The following is a 21,805-nucleotide window of genomic DNA, read 5'->3' as shown; positions in this document are numbered from 1 at the left end:
CTCTATTTCCCTATAGTATCTCTCCTCCTCCTCTCTCTATTTCCCTATAGTATCTCTCCTCCTCCTCTCTCTATTTCCCTATAGTATCTCTCCTCCTCCTCTCTCTATTTCCCTATAGTATCTCTCCTCCTCTCTCTATTTCCTTTTAGTATATCTTCTTTGTCTTATTTTCCACATTGCCTTCGTTGTCTCCTCCATCACTTGAGGTCTTTGACAAACACCTTGGTGACATGGAAGCCCAGAAATGTCCTCTCTGGCTGCTCTTCATCCTCCTCTTTTTCCTCCCCATCGTAGCCCACCTCCCCCTGCAGCCTGTAGCCCAGCTTCCTGAAGAAGGCCTCTCCCTCTGCTCCAGACTCTGAACCAGCAGTCTGCCGAGGCCCTCCCAGCAGTACCAGCAGCCCACCACCACCCTGCAGAACCTCCTCATCCCCAGACGAGTCACCCTCCCTGGACACACAGTCCACAATCTCCCCCTCACAGTCCACAACCCACACCTGCACTGATGCCTTCTCCCTCTCCACGTCTACGATCTCAGGAGACGAGTCTTTGTCCTTGTCCTCTGCCTTGGGTTTGGTCCTCCATCTGGTCTTGCCCTTTAATGACAGATAATAATCAATTTTATTTGTGCAGCAACTCAGCCCAAAGCACGGAAAGTCCAAATCACCAAAACACCGTAGTAAAACTGAGCAATGCTTGTAACATCCACAACATACAGCACCTAAAGTCAAAGAAAAGGAAACCTACTTTAGCCGGTGGGGGTTTCCCACTGATCCTGCTATAGGGGTTGGGAAGGGTCTCGTCCTGCGCCCCTCGGTAACTGCTCCCCACATAGTCCCAGTAGGGCCGGCTGGTGCCCAGCACTCCGGTGGAGCGTGGCATGGTGAACTTGAGGTAGACGATGAGCAGGAAGACAGGGATGATGAGGGCCAGGATGAAGGAAGCAGCGGAGGACAGAGGAGACGGTGGCCAGGAGTAGGAGGCAGACAGGACGAGTCAGGATGTGGAGGATGATGAGGGCCAGGATGAAGGAGTGAAGGAAGCAGCGGAGGACAGAGGAGACGGTGGCCAGGAGTAGGAGGCAGACAGGACGAGTCAGGATGTGGAGGATGATGAGGGCCAGGATGAAGGAGTGAAGGAAGCAGCGGAGGACAGAGGAGACGGTGGCCAGGAGTAGGAGGCAGACAGGACGAGTCAGGATGTGGAGGATCAGACGGTTTTCTGTTCCCTGACAACCCTCCTACAGAGAGAAAGAGAGGGAGGGACAAAGAGAGGGAGAGGGGGAAGAAAGAGCAAGAGAGAGAGAGAGAGAGGGAGAGGGGGAAGAAAGAGCAAGAGAGAGAGAGAGAGAGAGGGGAGGAGAAAGATCGAGAGAGAGAGGAGGAGAAAGATCGAGAGAGAGAGAGAGAGAGGTCGTAAGGGATGGGGCCAGAGAGAGGAGGAGAAAGATCGAGAGAGAGAGAGAGAGAAAGGGGAGTTTGAGTGGTAACCTGAAAAAGTACTCTTACAAAAAAAGGTTCGAGAGCAGCTGAGAGTGTAGAGACAGAGCATAACTCAGGCTTGAAGTGTGTATGTGTGTGTGTGTGTGCATAACTTTGAGGATAAAACACACACCTTGATGATAGCTTTGACAGTCTCGATGTCATCCTCCCTCATCCTCCTCATTACCACCTGATCTAGCTCCAGCTTTACCATGTCTGGACTTCACACACACACAGCAACACACACACACCCTCACTCACGTACACCTCATACAGCAACACACACACACCCTCACTCACGCACACCTCATACAGCAACACACACTCACTCACGCACACCTCATACAGCAACACACACACACCCTCACTCACGTACACCTCATACAGCAACACACACACACCGGTCTGCAAATATAGAAAATGTCATGGTCACATAACACATTGCTTTGTACAGATACACTATGTGGTTGAATTTTGCATATTTGATGACATACAGCACTACAATGACAATATACAGCGGAGTATTTACATTCTGGTTACCATAGTAGCTAATTGGTATAAAATCCTATTCAAGATGATGGGAATGTGGTGGGTTATATTTGATCCAGGCTATTTGGGGTTTGAGGCCATGACTCAGAAGGAAAACAATCCATCCCTGTAACACTGTATATGCAGCCTACATAGATACCCGGGTTGGTCTCAATTTTGAAATAAATTGCTTCTACTTTTCAGTTTTATTGAGAAGTCATTGAAAATAAATGCCCTTTTTTCAATTATTGGATTGTAATTTTTGTTTATTTCCTGAATTGACTGCCTTCATTTGACAGATACACATTGAAAACACATGACATTATAGTATGAGGGCAGACCCCTATGGTATCCCTCTATCAGAGACTATGTATGCCAGGATACATACAGTAGGTGGCTGCATTGTGCAACAAAGTAACAGCACGTTTGTTACTACAATGTAACAACCGATGCATCACACTGGCACAGGTTGGCACAATGTGTCAGTTGTGAGTGCAGTTGCGTTTCCTCCCAAAATCAAGCTAAATAACGGGGGATTATTTGAGGGGGTCGGGAAAGGATTTGTTAGAAGCAGTGTGGCCATGCAATAGACAAAGCGTATCAACAACAAACAACGGGCCAAGAGGCTCCATGAGAACAATGTTGGTCTTCTATGTACAATAAAATTGAGTTCGCAAATCAGTAATATGACAATTAAAAGGCAAATCATATATTTTGAGCCTGTATTAAACACGTTGACATGTTTTAAATGGTGAGTGGAGAAGGGTTCTTCATGCGTAATGTCTAAATAAACGTCGAATCTTCTCGTTCAACCCGGTCGAACCTACCTCGCCTACCTTGCAAACGTGCAGCGTTGGACCAGCGCCAAATGCAGGGAAACGGATGTATATATATATTTATTACTCAAAATGATTTTTCTTATGTCTGATTGAATGACTCGCAATACTTGCGTGGCCACCATGGCCACCTATTGCAAATGTAGTGTTACGTAGTTTAACGATCACATTTACTGTCATGAACGCTGTCTCTACGCCATTTGCATAGCGAGTACCTGGGCCGCAGAAAAATTGACTAACCTGCTACGTGAACGTGGTCAGTCGCACTCGTGGAGAACCGCTATTTCCCATAATAAACTGGGATTGTCCGTTATTCTGAGCAGATCCTCTTCCTCTTTAGATAAAGGGACATATTTATATTTACGAAATAAGAAAGGTGAATTAATCAACATTCATTAAAAAATAGTAACAACTTTATTAATAATGACTATTTCCTAGTATGAATATTTATAGTGAAACCGAGCCAACATAGCCATCTATTCATCCACAAAAAAACCTCTTAGGTGTTTTATATCAACACTGTCAACATGACAGTATAATTGAAACTCATAAGTCATTTGTTGAGGTCCCTCTTCATTAACAGTCAGTGAATGTAACTCTTCATGTTTCTGGCACCTTGGCATTGTTTCCTACAGTACTTTCTATAGTCTCTTTCTGAACCACCATACTCTCCTTTAGTTCAGTAGCTGGAAAAGGCCTCCACATCAAAAACACACTCACACACATTGCGCACACGCATATGTACATTCATGTGTGCACACACATGCACACGCCTTCACACACATTTCCTGACAGTGGTTGTTTGGTTTAGGTTTAAGAGAACTGAGAGTTAGGTGTAGGGCCATTCGTAGCTGTGTTTTCTCCTTCATTCGCTCCAGTCACTATTTCAATGCATTCCGCTGAGGTCCTGTCTTTTCAGGCCTCTCAGTTATTCCACTCCCTCCTTTTGCTTCACTCCTCTCTACAGTTACTCCTTCCCCTCTGTCCATCCCTTCTCTTAGACTGCTGGTGCTAACCTCAATTATGACGATCCCCTCTCCTCCCTCCAGCTGAAAGATGCCCTCCATTGGCCCCCTGCCCTCCCCTACTGCCCCCCCTGCCCCGCAGTAACTGCCCCCTTCTCCCTCCCCACCCCCTTCGCCTTGGATCAGGGCTATCATCTGCACACTCTCTCCAGACCCCTGGCCCACCATCTTGTTCTCATCCCCCAGCTCAAACACCACCTCCTGCCCATTCAGAGGCATTAAGGCCTGGGGAGGCGGGCAGGAAAGTTCCAGGCTGTTGCTGGGGCCTTCTGGATAGCCACGGTCAGAAGTGGTCCGTTCTTCGCTCTGTGGCTCTGTTTGGAAGTGAAGCACAAAGGACTCTCCCTCGCCACCATCCTCCCCTACTCGTCTTTCTCCTTCCCTCACTCCTCTCCATTCCTGTAGCAGGTTCAGTGACACCAGGCCTCCTTCCTCCTTCCCTCCCTCTCTCTGTCCTTCTCTCTCTCTTTCTCTCTCTCCCTCAGTCTGAAAGCGCAGCACGTATGACTCCCCATCCCCCTCTCTGCCCATTCCTCCTTGCCCCCCCTCCCCAGACCCCTCCCCTTCAAACTGCAACACGTAGGACCCTCCTCCCTCTCCTCCTATCTTTACCTCTTCCTTCTTCCTCCCTTCTTTCTGGAAGCAGAGGACATACTGTTCCCCTCTCATGTCCTGCTCAGTGGACTTGCCCAACTCTGGGGCGGTTTGGCGTTCCCCAACCCAGGCCACAGGGTCAGACGGCAGGGAGGACGGGGTAACCGTGGTAACTGAGTTAACTGTGGCAACCTTTAGGGGTCCTGAGGTAACAGTGACAGAGGTAGAGGAGGAGGGGGTAGAAACAGAGACTGTTGGTGGTGAGAAAGGACTTTGTGACTTGGCGGGTAAAGACGATGGCAATGATGATGTCATAGTGTTGGCAGCAGTAGCAGTAGCTGGAGTGACACTAGTTACATTACAGCTAGACACAGCTATTACATCCCCCGACTGACTGACGGGGGCTGTTGTCATTGTGACAGAGGTGGTTGTCGTAGCAACCAAGGAGGTAGTATGCCGACCTACAGTGGCTTTGGGTTTCCGTCCTCTCCTGGACCTGGCTGTCCGGGTACTTTTCCCTAAAATGGGCTTGTTCAGCATAGAGTTCAGGGAGGGAGTTGTTGTCTTAGCAATGGGAGGGTTGTTTACATTGTTGTTGTTGGTGGTGATGATGAACCTGGGCTGCTGTTGTTGCTGGGATATGGTCTGGAAATGTTGCATCTGGGTTTGGGCAGGGTTTAGAACTGTCTGGACCAATGGGAGGCCCTGGGGCTCCAGGGTGGGCTGGGGATTGGTCGCTGTGGTGGGGACGAGAATCAGGCTGGGCTGGCTCCCATTGGTGGAGGGGCACTGTAGGAGGATGTACTGTGTTTGGGGGGGAGGCGGAGGGGGAGGAGGGGGGGCGGGGGCAGACAGGGGGATGAGCTGAAGCCCATTTGCTGTCTGGATCATGAAGTAGTTCTGGGAGGTGTTGGGGGGAATGTCCAGCGCAGGCTGAGACACGATCAGAGACCCAGAGTTCCCTGTGGTCTCTAGGGTGATGGGGTTTAGTAAGGTGGTGGTGGTTGTCACCCCTCCACCCCCTTTACCTGCCCCGCCCCCCTCCTTCCCCCCCACCCCAGCGTCCCCGGCCACAGCCCCGTTCCCATGGGTCCTCATGTGCCTCTGCAAGTAGGACTGCATGACAAACTCCTTCCCACAGAAGGGACACTTGTAGTCCTTCCTGGAGGAGTGGGTTCTCAGGTGGAGCTGGAGATTGGAGGAGTGGGTGAAGCTCTTGTGACACTGGGCACACTGGAAGGGCCGCTCGCCTGAGTGGGTGCGTTCGTGCTGATGGAGAGAGAGGAGGGTAGGGAGGATGAGAGAAAGACAAAGGGAGAGGAGAAAGTGTTTGTGACAGAGTGATACAGTGCATTCGGAAAGTATTCAGACCGCTTGACATTTTACAAATTTTGTTCTAAAATGGATTCAATTGTTTTTTCCACATTATCAATCTCCACACAATACCGTGTGCAAATTTATAATTGAAATATCACCTTTACATACAGTTAAAGTTGGAAGTTTACATACACCGTAGCCAAATACATTTAAGCAATTCCTGACATTTAACCCTAGGAAAAATTCCCTGTCTTAGGTCAGTTAGCATCACCACCTTATTTTTAGAATGTGAAATGTCAGAATAATAGTAGAGAATTATTTATTTCAGCTTTTATTTTTTCATCACATTCCCAGTGGGTCAGAAGTTTACATACACTCAATTAATATTTGGTAGCATTGCCTTTAAATTGTTTAACTTGGGTCAAACGTCTCAGGTAGCCTTCCACAAACTTCCCACAATATGTTGGGTGAATTTTGGCCCATTCCTCCTGACAGAGCTGGTGTAACTGAGTCAGGTTTGTAGGCCTCCTTGCTCGCACACGCTCTTACAGTTCTGCCCACAACTTTTCCTTAGGATTGAGGTCAGGGCCTTGTGATGGCCACTCCAATACATCGGCTTTGTTGTCCTTAAGCCATTTTGCCACAACTTTTGAAGTATGCTTGGGGTCATTGTCCATTTGGAAGACCCATTTGCGACCAAGCCTTAACTTCCTGACTGATGTCTTGAGATGTTGCTTCAATATATCCACATAATTTCCCTGCCTCATGATGCCATCTATTTGGTGAAGTGCACCAGTCCCTCCTGCAGCAAAGCACCCCCACAACATGATGCTGCCACCCCCGTGCTTCACGGTTGGGATTGTGTTCTTTGGCTTGCAAGCCTCCCCCTTTTTCCTCCAAACATAACAATGGTCAATGCTGAGCGGCCTTTCAGGTTAGGTCAATATAGGACTCGTTTTACTGTGGATATAGATACTTTTGTACCTGTTTCCTCCAGCATCTTCACAATGTTCTTTGCTGTTGTTCTGGGATTGATTTGCACTTTTCGCACCAAAGTACGTTCATCTCTTGGAGACAGAATGCATCTCCTTCCTGAGTGGTATGATGGCTGCGTGGTCCCATGTTGTTTATACTTGCGTACTATTGTTTGTACAGATGAACGTGGTACCTTCAGGCGTTTGGAAATTGCTCCCAAGGAGTCCACCATAATTTGCAAATAAATTCATAAAAAATCCTACTATGTGATTTTCTGGATTTATTTTCCCATTTTGTCTGTCATAGTTGAAGTGTACCTATGATGAAAATTACAGGCCTCTCTCATCTTTTTAAGTGGGAGAACTTGCACAATTGGTGGCTGACAAAATACTTTTTTGCCCCACTGTAATGTAATATATATATATAGAGAGAGATGGAGCGAAGGAGCAACTGTACACAATATCATGAGAATCGTAGCAACGGCCATAGCAGAGCTATCTGTGCTGACCTGTTTGAGATTGGAGGTCTGTGAGAAGGACTTGGAGCAGATGGGACAGATGTGAGGGCGCAGGCCAGAGTGGAGCTGACTGTGTCTCCTCAGACAGCTGCTGTTTTTGAAGGACTTGCCACACTCCTGACACACGTAGGGTCGCTCGCCCGTGTGCTGGCGCAGGTGGTACTGGTAGTGGGAGCTCCACTTGAAGGTGAGCTGGCAGTAGGGGCACTGGAACGCTCGCACACCTGTATGCACCTGGAGAGGAGGGGGGGATCAGTCAGAAAATAACTGAATACGGCCTGGATTCTTCTGAAAGTACAGGTACATTCAAAAGGTTGAACAAGAAAAGCAGGTCATAAAGTGCTATAATGCAGCAGTGCCGCTGTTCTGCACATTGTGACAAATGCCATAAGCTGCGTTCAGACAGGCTCCCAATTCTGATCTTTTTTTTCTCACTAATTGGTCTTTTGACCAATCACATCAGATCTTTTCATATCAGATATGTTTGAAGGTTGATCTGATTGGTCAAAAGACTAATTAGTGAAAAAAAGATCAGAATTGGGCTGCCTGTCTACACGCAGCTTTCGTGAGATAGAAATGGACAGATGCGTCTTACCCTCTGGTGTATGGAGAGCAGTGAGGACCTCTTGAAGCTCTTGCCACACTCTGTGCAGCGGTAGGGTCTCTCTCCTGTGTGGTCCCTCATGTGGTACCTCAGACCTGATGAGCCCTTGAAGGCCTTCCCACACTCAGAGCAACGGTACGGCCTCTCTGTACCATACCCACAGGGACAGGGAGAATGTACAGAAAGAATGTTATATAGACTTCTTTTTCCCCACACATGAATTCTACAGGTCATTTCATGAGCAGCAGTTGGTTCGGCTCGGTTACTGTCAAGGTATCTCATTTTAAAAGTATTTTCTATCAAAATGCCAAAAGAAAAAGACTAACTCACCATTGTTCCCCCCAGCAGTCTTACTAGCTGCTCCTCTCCTCTGGCCCTTGACCACTGCTCTGCTGGATGCCTTCACCACCTCCCTGTCCCCCTCCTCGGTCACAGCCATCAGGCGGACGTGGATGTCCCCCTGGGTGTCCTGGTGCTGGTCCCCCTGGCTGGGGGAGGAGGGCAGGGGCAGGGAAAGGGACAGGGACGCGGGGCAGACGATCTCCGCCTCAGCCTCGGCCAGGAGGCGCTGCTCAGGGGTGTGGGAGTGCTGGTGGGTGAGCAGGGAAGAGAGGAGAGTGAAGGAGCGGTCGCATGCAGAGCAGCTGAACTGGGAGCGAGACTGGGAGGGAGAGAGGGAGTGGACCTGGAGAGGGAGCAGAGGGAGAGAAGAAGATTTGGGAAGAGAGAGGGTCATCAAAACAGACTATTTTTAGATCAGATAACGTCAGCTTTACAGACACCAAGGAGTAGATCAGTTCACACTAATCAAAGTGTAGATTACATCACACATTGCAGAGTTCCAACTTGTAATACAGCTGGAGGGGCTTTCTACTAATGCATCCAATGGAACTGTCTGCGAGAGGCATACCGCCCGGGAGCTGCATGTGGATATGACAGCTCTCAAACAAAACCAATGATACGCTATGCAATTGTCGGTTATCGCAGGTTAATGCTTAACTGATTGAATCTAGGCCTAAGTTAGACGAAGTAGAAACAGACTGGCATCCAGGACAGAGACCTTATGACATAGTAGTGAGGATGTGCAGTCCATCAGCTGATTCGGTGAGCAAGTTCATTAGAAAGTGCATTGACGATGTTATACCCACAGCAACGATTAAAACATTCCCAAACCAGAAACCGTGGATTGATGGCAGTATTCGCACAAAACTGAAAGCGCGAACCACTGCTTTGAACCAGGGCAAGGTGACCGGAAACATGACCGAATACAAACAGTGTAGCTATTCCCTCCGCAAGGCAATAAAACAAGCTAAGCGTCAGTATAGAGACAAAGTAGAGTCTCAATTCAACGGCTCAGACACAAGAGGTATGTGGCAGGGTCTACAGTCAATCACGGATTACAAAAAGAAAACCAGCCCCGTCGAGGACCAGGATGTCTTGCTCCCAGACAGACTAAATAACTTTTTTTGCTCGCTTTGACGACACTATAGTGCCACTGACACGGCCCGCTACCAAAACCTGCGGACTCTCCTTCACTGCAGCCGACGTGAGCAAAACATTTAAACGTGTTAACCCTCGCAAGGCTGCAGGCCCAGACGGCATCCCCAGCCGTGTCCTCAGAGCATGCGCAGACCAGCTGGCTGGCTGGTGTTTACGGACAAATTCAATCAATTCCTATCCCAGTCTGCTGTCACCACATGCTTCAAGAGGGCCACCATTGTTCCTGTTCCCAAGATAGCTAAGGTAACAGAGCTAAATGACTACCACCCCGTAGCACTCACTCCCGTCATCATGAAGTGCTTTGAGAGACTAGTCAAGGACCATATCACCTCCACCCTACCTGACACCCTAGACCCACTCCAATTTGCTTACCGCCCCAATAGGTCCACAGACGTCGCAATCGCAACCACACTGCACACTGCCCTAACCCATCTGGACAAGAGGAATACCTATGTGAGAATGCTGTTCATCGACTACAGCTCAGCATTTAACACCATAGTACCCTCCAAACTCGTCATCAAGCGTGAGACCCAGGGACTCGACCCCGCCATGTGCAACTGGGTACTGGACTTCCTGACGGGCCACCCCCAGGTGGTGAGGGTAGGTAACAACATCTCCACCCCGCTGATCCTCAACACTGGGGCCCCACAAGGGTGCGTTCTCAGCCCTCTCCTGTACTCCCTGTTCACCCACGACTGCGTGGCCATGCACGCTTCCAACTCAATCATCAAGTTTGCAGACGACACTACAGCGGTAGGCTTGATTACCAACAACGACGAGACGACCTACAGGGAGGAGGTGAAGGCCCTCGGAGTGTGGTGTCAGGAAAATAACCTCACACTCAACATCAACAAAACAAAGGAGATGATTGTGGACTTCAGGAAACAGCAGAGGGAGCACCCCCCTATCCACATCGACGGGGCAGTAGTGGAGAGGGTAGTAAGTTTTAAGTTCCTCGGCGTACACATCACGGACAAACTGAATTGGTCCACTCACAGAGACAGCGTGGTGAAGAAGGCGCAGCAGCGCCTCTTCAACCTCAGGAGGCTGAAGAAATTCAGTTTTTCACCAAAAGCACACAAACTTCTACAGATGCACAATCGAGAGCATCCTGTCGGGCTGTATCACCGCCTGGTACGGCAACTGCTCCGCCCACAACCGTAAGGCTCTCCAGAGGGTAGTGAGGTCTGCACTCCCTCCAGGACACCTACACCACCCGATGTCACAGGAAGGCCATAAAGATCATCAAGGACAACAACCACCCGAGCCACTGCCTGTTTACCCCGCTATCATCCAGAAGGCGAGGTCAGTACAGGTGCATCAAAGCTGGGACCGAGAGACTGAAAAACAGCTTCTATCACAAGGCCATCAGACTGTTAAACAGCCACCACTAACATTGAGTGGCTGCTGCCAACATACTGACTCAACTCCAGCCACTTTAATAATGGAAATTGATGGGGGGGGGGAAATATATCACTAGCCACTTAAGCAATGCCACTTAATATAATGTTTACATACCCTACATTATTCATCTCATATGTATACGTATATACTGTACTCTATATCATCTACTGCATCTTTATGTAATACCTGTATCACTAGCCACATTAAACTCTGCCACTTTGTTTACATACCTACATTACTCATCTCATATGTATATACTGTACTCGATACCATCTACTGCATCTTGCCTATGCCGTTCTGTACCATCACTCATTCATATATCTTTATGTACATATTATTTATCCCTTTATACTTGTGTAGTAGTTGTGGAATTGTTAGGTTAGATTACTCGTTGGTTATTACTGCATTGTCGGAACTAGAAGCACAAGCATTTCGCTACACCCGCATTAACATCTGCTAACCATGTGTATGTGACAAATACAATTTGAATTGCTCAGCTGATTGGTACCTGTGCCAGGTGTCTGTTGAGCCCTCCGCTGGTCTTGAAGCTCTTCCCACAGTAGGCACACTCTGTGCCTATCCCTGTACCTGTGGTGTTACCCGCTGTCTCCACGCTGTCTGTGGGGATCTGAGCCCCCACTGTGAAGCTCTGCAGCAGGTCAAACTGGGCCTGGGTAGTCCCCATATTCTGACATGGGACACAACACTATTAGGCCAGAGTCATTGCACTACAACATCAACATCACGGCAGTCATATTAGCTGATATTGATCTGGAGAGTAGAGTAAGAAACCAAATATTTATCATGAATGGATGAATCTGGTGTGACCCTAAAACAGAGCCTTAGGGGTAACCTCCCCAGGCTGAGACAAGAGTCCTACTACTCACCCCTCCGTCCACTCCCTCAGTCAGTCCCAGTAGTTCAGCAGTAGTGTGTCCGTTCTCTGCTGCTGCCGTTGTCTCCACCACCTCCTCAAAGTCAGCCAGCAGATGCCCCACCCCTCCCTCTCCCCCCTCCCCCACCCCGCTGCCCCCCTCCTCCCCGGGGCCCAGGTGCATGTCCTGGTGGTCCTCTAGCTCTGTCCGTGTGCTGAATGTCTGACTACAGCTGCCACAGCTGTACAGCAGCACGCTGGCGCCCGACTCCGTGCTCATGTGCACTTCTGTCCCGATGGCCCTGGATGTGCACACGCCCCCCTGGGTGGGGGTGAGATGGGGCAGGAGATGACCTGACGATAGGAACACCTCCCCAACCCCCAACCCCACCGTGGCCTCCTGGCTCACAAAGCCCATGTCCGTCAACATTTGTGATGTCATGTCCTCCCCCACTATCACTTCCTGTATCTCATCCCCCATGTTGTCTCCCCCTGTCTCCCCCCCTTTTCCTTCACCAGTGTGACTTTGAGAATTCCGGTGCAGGGCCAGATTGGACGAGTGTGTGAAACTGCGTCCACACTCTCCACAGATGTAGGGCCTCTCTCCTGTGTGGATTCTCATGTGTTGTCTGAGGTTGGTGGACTGGGTGAAGGCCTTGGTACACACGGTGCACACGTAGGGTTTCAGACCCAGGTGAACGTTCTTGTGTCGGCGCAGGCTGCTGGAGTTCTTGAAGGCCTTGGGGCAGCTGTCGCAGGGGTAGGGGCACTCGCCCGTGTGCTGGCGCAGGTGGTACTGGTAGTGGGAGCTCCACTTGAAGGTGAGCGGGCAGTAGGGGCACTGGAAGGTCCGCAGGCCTGTGTGGACACTACGATGGACCTGGAGACATGCACAAGAGAGAGGACGTCCGTGACTGGTCCCTTAACCCAAAAAAGAGCCTTTTAATACTGTAACATTCAACTTTTTTCAACATTCAACAAACGTTAACACATTTTTACCACAAAATGGGGGAACCACTACTGGCCATTGTTTCTCACCTGGAGCAGAGAAGAACGTTTGAAGGCTTTGTCACAGTCGTCACACTTATAGGGCTTCTCCCCTGAATGAGACCTGCACAGAAAAAACAAACATGAAAACAGACAATCTACTGACCCTTCAATGGATCTACAGGACATCCTACCGGCTACAGAAAGAATTCCTGCTTATATTGATTATTCCACTAGTTTCCACAGCCCTAAATAGACTCACATTATATTGTTCACGTCACCTTTCCCTCATTTGGTTTATTGTGACAGAACTAAACAGATGAAAACAGATGGACACAAGGAGAAGAATACTCTTCATAAAGTGAGACGTGTGTTATAAGCTGCAAGCATTTCTATAGCTAACTTTCACTGTGCCAGTCCCCCTCTATCTCCCTCCCGGCAGTACCTCTGGTGGTACAGGAGGGCGGAGGAGCCCTTGAAGGCCTTGGGGCAGAGGTTACAGCGGTAGGGTCTCTCGTTGTTGTGGCTGCGCTGGTGGTGGGCCAGCCTTGAAGACCACTTGAAGCTCTTGCCACAGTCCAGGCACTGGAACGGGTGCTCAGGGTGCTCCTGGAGATGGGGCGCAGCGAGGACCGATGACGTCACCATCTGCACCCCTACCCTGGTTAGCACTATATCCTCATTCCCCTCCACCATCCCTTTCTCCCCATCCACTTCTTCCCTCCTTTCCCTGTCCTCCTCCCCTTCTCCTGATCCCTGCAGCGATGGGAAGGGAGAGAGGGAGGAGGACGATTGAGGGGGTAATAGTTCCGCTTGGACCACTAGAGTGGCCACTGAGTTTGCCATGTTGAGGCAAGACACGATTAGGGAATAAAAGGTTGTATGTTTGGTATTAATGTAAGTGTGTGTATTATTGTTGGTGGAGCTGTGTCTCTTCTTTCCTGGTTTCATTCATTGCTGGTGGAAAGGTTCCTTCAGCTGATGTGACTCTGTTCCTCAGTGTGTGGAAACAACAGCTGAGCTGATGTAGTGTGTGGACTGTGAAATAAAATAAAACACAAAGTATTGATCAATGACACAAGGTCCATGAACTAACACCAAAGCAACATTAACTTTTGATCTACATCTAAAATTATTCAAACATCTACAAATAATAAAGTCGGCCAAAAGGCGGACCCGTCTATCCCTTTAAATCCCACCTCGTCCCGAACCCTCCCTTCTTCTTCTTCTTATTTCTCCCCTCCCTCCTCCCTGGCCGTCTTTCTGTTTATACGCGTCTGTCCCTGATGAGCGTGTGCGAAAAATGTCGGTTTCTCCCAGCTAAAAGGCAGAAAAAACAAATGCTACCTACCCTATGATGTTAACTATAAGCAGAAAATGTTACAGATGCCGCCTTCAATGCCTCCTCTGCAACTGGCCTGCGAATCTATAAGCCTTCGTCCGTGCGTCATTCTTCGCTATATAATGTTTGATAGGAATGGTGCGTTAGTAATATTGCAACAACTACTCACCTAGTATCATTAACTCATGGCTAATGCTTTTGTTGATATTGTGAAAAGGGATTGAGGCTCACAGTGCTACTCCATACAACCTTAACAATAAACCTGAGCACAAACTAACTAGCTAGCTAGTAGTCACCCACCCGCTGCCGCCTCCCAACAACGACGATCGCTATAGGCTGGGTCTAGCCCCGAATGCACCACTGCCATTGGGTAAGAGCTTCAACAGTCAAGTCTTATCTGTAGATCTGTTAAAAATATATGATAATACTGTACTAATTTGTGATTTAGTACTTGCATTCACACATTGGTTTAATTTTAACCCCAAATATAAAAAAAATCGTATTATAGGTTAATTGGAAACAGGTTTATGAACGCTATGCTTGTTGCAATGCCTGATGGTTAATGCAGTTTTTGGTAGAGTGTAGGAAATACCCTGTAGTGTGTGATGATGGACGAGACACAGGAGGATGGTGAATAAGGGAGGGAAAGAAAAAAGAGCGCATGTGTAGGGCCTACCTAATATTGAAAATATGACAAAGTAACATGAAAAGCCCATCTCATTCATCTCAGTCATTGTGCATGTTCTTTATTAACTTTTTTTTCAAGGCACACATTTCACATTTAGGCCAATCAGTCTGTCTGTGCTGGAGACCCCAAGCACAAGGTTTTCCACAACGTTCACGCATGGTACTAAAATGATTTCAACATGGATGATAAGCAATGATAATGGTAAATATGAATAGAAACCGTATAAAAGTACAAAAACAACAGGAGACTTGCTCCTCTGCAGCGCAAATAAATAGTTCCACCAAAGTAACTTAAATAAATAGTAAATACTGTAACAAAATACTAGAACAGAATAATATTGATATTGCGACAAAACGATAGGGATAGCATTGACAGAGTATTCTACATTAAATATAATAGAAAACTATAATAGACAATTGCATTGTATACAACAATTTACATTATTGTACAACTGTGCAGAACCGTAGTATCACAATATCACAATACATAGTATTTTAAGGCTTGGGGTGTTTTTTAATTTCTTATTTATGTCACTAAAACGCTCAAACATTGTGTACCAAGGCACAGAGTAAGGGTCAGCTGACTCAAAAGTCTAATCCTAACAAATTTGTGCAAAGAGATTAGATCGGGTCCTAGATCAGTGCATACTCATAAACCTTTACCACAGCGTTAGATATACCACCTGTTATTTTTCCATGTGGGACACAGTGACTGTAAATAGCAACTAAACCCATGGAAAAACGATCTACCCTCCTATGTTGTGTTGACATCCTGATTGAGGCATGGTTCATAATTCTCTTAACAGTTTACAAAACCAAACAGGTGGCACATTTAACATGTTCAGAAGATTATATGAGTAACCCTAAATCTACAAGGTAAAGAACAGCACTGTAAGAAAATACATGTAGGCTCTCCCAAGATATGCTTGCTACAATCCAAGTATGTTTGCTACATCTACTGGCGGAAATAGGCTACTCTTTGTAAAGAGAGACAGGTTAAATAGTTGAAAATACAATCCATATCATTAGAGACTGTAAGAAGTCAGGAAGTGCTACGGTGTGGTCTCCTTGTTTAGTTTGGGATGAAGGGGGAGAGAGCGAGAACAAAATAGGAGTATTGACAAGGTACAAGGAATTAAATTCACAACAATAAAGTAAAAATGATATGTGACACGTTACAAAATCAAATAAATAATGACATCAAATAAATAAGTAAATAAATAAATAAATACATAAATAACACAGTCAGGAACAAGGTATTTAAGAGAGAGGATGGGGTGGCAGTGACGTGTTCGTGAATATTGGAGACCATTACTGGTTGTAATAGTGTGAATATGGTGGATCCTCATAGGCTGTAGTTTGAATATGGAGCTCCCACATTGGCTACAATGAGAATGGACATTCAGTGACAACAGTGCAAGGTTGTAGTGTGGTTATCTTGAATCACCATTGTTTGTAGTGCCGGTTGAAGCTATTAGATCCCCATTGGTTGTAGTGTGGATTCTGTGTATCCCTATAGACTATAGCACTTCAGGAATCATCATTGTACTGCAGACATTTTGGACTTTGTACTGAGCACTGAGAACACTCGTTGGGCCCAATCACAGAAGAGTCTGAACTGTAGTAGCAGCTCCTGGGAAGACTGTAACACATCAAACTGGGAGGGGGGAGGAGGCGGCATCGAGGGAGAGGGAGGAGAGAGACGCTGAGCATCAACTCTCATCATCTGAGGAGAACGGTGAGAAAGAGGGATGGTTTAGATTTCCTGTCTGAAGTGCTAGGCTAGACTAATGTACCTCCCATCCAAAAAATGTGATGCAACAGGCCTTAATGTAACATAATGATTGAAACTGAGTGCAAGAACTGCAGAGCTATACCATTATTAGACCATCACACAGTGTAAGAACAGTAGAACGATCTGATAAAATCTCATATGTATAATATATCCAAATGATATAAATGTACTATGCTGCATACTGTAATCAGCTGTACTAGTGTTGAATAGAGCAGTTACCTGATGCTCTAGCATGCTGGTGAGAGACTTGATGAGTGACATCATCTGTCCCAGTTTAGGGAGAGCAGGGTGGTGGTGTTTCCTTGATGCTCTGCTCAACCAGGCAAAATGGTGCTCAAACGACTTCAAGTCCGCGTGGAGCTGAGAGAGAGTGGGTCTCATCTGGAGGAGAGAAAAGGGAGGGTGAAGAAAGAGAGAGATTTAGTATCAATGTCTGGGACATGACAGAACACATCTGGAAGGCAGAAAGACATAGACACACACAACGTGAAAGACATTTACCTCAAGGGAGTTGATGTCACTGGCCCTGTTGTTCATTAGTGGCAGGGACTTAAATCTATGCTGTTCTGGGTCTGTCTCGAACGCATGTTCCTTCTGTAAGAAAAATGGACAAAACAACACGCTACATCAGTCAAATACATCCTCACAAATTTGCACATCCTCACAAGAGTCACGTAAGTATAAGGAAAGTATTACTCCAGCAGCACCGAGATCAGATGACTGTCTGGTCTGGCCAGGACTAGAGACCCTAGCTTTCCCTGAGAAAAGTCGGGTCAGGGAGAGTTCACCCAGATCGTAACCCCGAAAACGTCAACAATAAGAGCAAGTGGCCTGAAACCACAGGATGTTTTCTACTGGGAGAGGAGGAGAACAACATATGCTGTGACTTAGAGAGCTCCGAGCGGGATAGACAACACAGAGCTGCAGGGAAACTCCAGGATCGCAGCTATTAAAAAGTCTGAGATGACGTATTGCTGTGTAGTAATGTGTGTACAATCCTCAGTCTGTCGCCACTGCTCACAGCCACCACTAGGGGGAGGCAGATCACACAGAGATACAGTAGCAGGCCACAGAAATACAGTAGCAGCCCCCCTACCCCCCTCCCCCCCAAAAAGAAACACTAGGGGGGGGGCTGCTACTGTATTTCTGTGGGCCTTAAACAGGTGAAGAAGTGATTTTATGAGTAAGAATGTAAATGACTGAGAATGACGTGAAGCAGGACAGTGACTGATGCCATGTGCGTCAGAGCACCAATCAGTGGAGAAACATAACAGCATTAGGAAAACATGATGGATGGTGGTACACAATGGGTTGTGTACACTTAATGCTTCCTCATGCTATTGTGGTGTTCTGTCTTCATTGTGCTTTACCATCGTGTTTTGCAATTATTGTTGTTGCTATTATTGTTGTTTTCCCATCTCGCTCCCTCTCTCTCTCATCCATCCCCCCCTTGCTCCCTCTCTCTCTCATCCATCCCTCCCTCACTCCCTCACTTGCTTCTGTCTTTTACAAAAGACCACTAATGTTTGTGGCTTAATGTTTTGTCTTTCTTTCAGAAGTAATCCCACCCCTCTTATCCCTTTCACCCCTCTTTGGGTTATTTCTCCTTCTGCTTTCCTCTCTACCTTTGCTCTTACACCCTGTTACACACACACACACACACACACACACACACACACACACACACACACACACAAACACAGACACACACACACACCGATAGGCTGGTGACCACTTCTTCTACACCTCTCTCTGATCTCTTTATATGCTCAGTCTCAACCTGTAATTCTCTCTTATCCTCCCTTTCTCGTTCTCTTCATCATGACCTCACTCGACTGAACCTTGCACCCCCCCAACAATCTTTCTGAATGCAAATACTGGAATGTGATAAATCTCTGTGATTTTTATCAGGTCACTTTGCTGTGGCGACTGACAACCAAACACTAAACACCACACCTACACAACTATTTACAGCATCCTCAATACACACACACACTCTGACACACACAACACATGGACACACACGAAAACACACAACAGACATGTAGAAACATTACACAGACATGCACACACACACACAGTTTTATTGCTTTCTTGCGGGGACTTTCCGTTGAATCGAATTCTATTTTTTTCCCCTAGCCTTGACCCCTGTTCAGTGGAACTCTGCACAAGAAGAAAAGAAACCAAAAGAAATGATTCATGTCTTTGAAAAACAAACACAACATTTTGTTAAAGCAGTATATTGCCGTTGCTGTGCAGAGTTCTTTGATAAAGCTACTTTACTCTTCTTTGATAAAGCTACTTCCTTACATCTGGCCCCCATACTACATTATTGCTATAGCACTGTGTCCTCATACAGAGACACTACACACACACACACACACACACACTTATTGACCAATCCCCCTGCCAGAGATTAGTGTGTAACTATTTTCAGTTTTGTGTCTTAAACAAATGTGGTTTCTGATTTACATCATATAAAAATAGTATCTCTTGCGGTCATGAATAACCAAAGATAAGGATATGTTCTGGTTCACCTGTTCAAACACATTGCTTACAGGACACTTCCAGCACATCTGTAGGCCAAACGTACACAGCAATCATTTCCATTTCAATACAAACTCCCCAGCCGCTTTTACTTGGGCATCGAGATTAGAACAACTTCAGGAAACAGCACCAGATAAGCAACAGGTGCCAATCCACATTCCATTTCCTCACAGCTAATAAGCAGAGTTAATCAGTTCCAGAAATAACTATTACCGGTAGTTACTTTCTATTCTCTTTGAGTGTGTTTCTACTCCAGGTATAAGATGCCCATAGCCACAGATCTAGGACCAGCGTACCTACCCCAAATCATAACCCTTAGCATTAACACTAAACTGACCTGAGATCAGTGTCTAGAGGTGAAGTTAGTCGGCCCTCCAGTTGGTCCTGTCTGGATTAAGGCTGACCTTAAGGCTGACCTCACATAGTGACATCTCTACTGACACTTGCCCTGACTGTCCTTCTCACACAGCTAAGGGACTCTTAATACACTGGCTGACACAACACAAGCAGGTTAACGCAGCCAGGAGAATAAGACGTCTAAGTCAACTGTCCAGAGCTGTAATTGCGTCACAGTCAGGGAGAGTGAGGCAGAAGGAGCAGGGCTTCTTATGACTGTTCTATGCAATCACTATGGCACTATAGTAGTCATTAAGGGGTCATAAAGGTGAGCTATTGGACAAACATTTCAGCCAGTCTCTTTTCATGTGCCTCAGGTAACTGATCTGGGTACTGTATTGATTGTGTGGTGGTGATCATGCCATTATCACCACCACACAATCAATACGTTACCCAGATTAGTATAGCAATCTCCCCATCATGACATCAGAAGTGAGTACAGTAACATTCCACTCACCAATAGATCTGCTGTGATCTGCCTCAGATTCTTCGTCTGATTGGCCAATCTATCCAGTTCGTGCACGACGTTCGGCCTCCGGTAGGGGGCGGGGACGGCAGACGTAAATAAAGGAAGCTGGGCCAATAGCAGCGAGAGCAACAGAGAGGAGGAGGAGTCGACAAGCACTGCAGGGTGGGAGGAAATGGAAGCAATTATTAGATTTATATGACCGCAGAGAAGAGCTGTCATGTCGATATAATGATAATGACCTCGGGGTACGATATTGCACCATAATGTAAACATAAACCCAGACTTGGCAGTGGAATCCTTCAGAGTTGCACAAAGCCAGCAGAGTCATGTTTTCAGAGGTTAAATGATATCCAAATCGTTCAATCCTATGACTCATATCATTAACAATAACAACACTTTCACAGTTATCGACTGTCCTGAATGCCTCTAATTGTCACACCTGCAATACGACACATCAGTTGTTGGATGTGACCAGAGTCCTAAATGCAAATCACTTGCCCTAAATCATTACATGCAGGACACTTCACACACTATAATATTATGTTGATCTTCACAATTATTGACTTTCATGAACGCCTCCAAGTGTCACACATGCAATAGTATACATCAGTTGTTGGATGACATACATTACACAGCCTAAACCAAGACAGTTCTGTAACAGTAAGCTCATTCATTCCTTCTCTTTCAAGTTCAAATACAAGGTAAAGAAAGTCCCAATTGCTGCTGAAATGATAAATGCCTGTGTAATTACAGGAGAACCACAAGAAGCACAAGCCAGGACTCAGGAGAGCATCACTCCTTGTTCAAACTTTAACCACCTGCTGGTATAAGACGTCAGTGTCTAGGCTTCTTGAAACAAATGGATCACTCAGTGGTCACTGAACATGGCAATGCTTAGCTGCAATTAAGTAACATTTGCATGCTCAGTAATTGCATTTGAATATGGAATAGCCCAATCAATGATCATACCCTGACAATCTTGTCAGCATATTATTATGCCAACATATTAGACATAGACTTAACTAAACAAGACAGGTTAGAGAGAAAGGATGATAATAATAAGACAATTCAGAAACAATTGAAAGAATAATCAGGCACTTACATTTCATATTTGTTCGTGTACAATAAATAAATGCACGACTTACAATAAATAAATAGTTTAAAAAAAACAAGGCAAGAAAATTTATAAATAAATCGAACTCCGGAAATTGTCACGTGCTCCAGTTTCTTCTCGCTTTCACACTCCGCGAAAAGAGTGGAGGCAAGAGATTGCAGAAAAGGAAAAGAACGAGAGAATGAATGAAAAAGTAGAGGAATCAGGGCGAACTATCCAATAAAGAAATAAAATACAATGCCTCCAAACTTTTTGTTCAGTAAAGTTTGAGTTTAGTTCTAGTAATGAACTGATAGTAACGATAGACAGACACTCAGACAAATGGTTAGGGAGGGATGCGAGTGTGTGTAAGTCAAATTTTCGCGCAGTGAAATGTTTAGGCTTGTTTTAAACGTCCTTTTATAAAGACTGGGCTGTATGACACATCGACTGAGTCACCGACATTCATTCATAAAAACACACGCGCTCCCTCTTTCCTCCTCCCCTCCCTGCCAGAGCTGTCTGTCTCCCTTAGCAAATTTTTCTAAATGTTCCGTTGTTTTTTCTTTTTTTTTCTGTCTGTATCACTTTCTCTCGTCCATCCTGTCCCTATCTCCAGTAGTCTACACTTCCTCCGTAGCATCCCGCTACCTATTTATCAGTCCATCTACCTCTTTCTATCTTTCCATCTCCAAATCTCTTCCCCCCTCTCTCTATCACTGCAGAAGTTTAAAAAGGCCATTGTTTAATTTTATATCAGTCTATCTCCAGTCCTGTATCCTTTATACAGTGGATCTACCTTGTTTTCTCTTTCTCTCTCTCTCATTGTTTATT

The 21,805-nt window shown here is 46.3% G+C and overlaps 2 protein-coding genes and 1 pseudogene across 2 annotated transcripts; all 3 read right to left on the bottom strand.

Annotated features, from left to right (window-relative positions):
• On the bottom strand, positions 1 to 1,816 carry LOC135521318 (probable N-acetyltransferase 14; annotated as a pseudogene).
• Positions 1,817 to 3,726: 1,910 nt separating this feature from the next.
• On the bottom strand, positions 3,727 to 14,284 carry LOC135519763 (zinc finger protein 62 homolog). Its single transcript, XM_064944987.1, has 9 exons — positions 14,154 to 14,284; positions 13,088 to 13,680; positions 12,694 to 12,766; positions 11,669 to 12,535; positions 11,290 to 11,469; positions 8,208 to 8,562; positions 7,869 to 8,023; positions 7,265 to 7,507; positions 3,727 to 5,733 (listed from the first exon to the last, which is right to left on the bottom strand). Exons 2-9 carry the CDS (start codon positions 13,591 to 13,593, stop codon positions 3,727 to 3,729), a joined length of 4,386 nt encoding a protein of 1,461 aa, XP_064801059.1. The 5' UTR covers positions 13,594 to 13,680; positions 14,154 to 14,284.
• Positions 14,285 to 14,714: 430 nt separating this feature from the next.
• On the bottom strand, positions 14,715 to 21,362 carry LOC135520624 (interleukin-11-like). Its single transcript, XM_064946310.1, has 5 exons — positions 20,981 to 21,362; positions 19,867 to 20,033; positions 16,968 to 17,060; positions 16,686 to 16,847; positions 14,715 to 16,397 (listed from the first exon to the last, which is right to left on the bottom strand). Exons 1-5 carry the CDS (start codon positions 20,985 to 20,987, stop codon positions 16,212 to 16,214), a joined length of 615 nt encoding a protein of 204 aa, XP_064802382.1. The 5' UTR covers positions 20,988 to 21,362; the 3' UTR covers positions 14,715 to 16,211.
• Positions 21,363 to 21,805: the final 443 nt, after the last annotated feature.

Source organism: Oncorhynchus masou, chromosome 29 (assembly GCF_036934945.1).
Source record: "Oncorhynchus masou masou isolate Uvic2021 chromosome 29, UVic_Omas_1.1, whole genome shotgun sequence".
Classification (NCBI taxonomy): Eukaryota; Metazoa; Chordata; class Actinopteri; order Salmoniformes; family Salmonidae; genus Oncorhynchus; species Oncorhynchus masou.
Note: the sequence above shows the minus strand (reverse complement) of the source record. Positions and strands in the feature narration are given on the sequence as shown.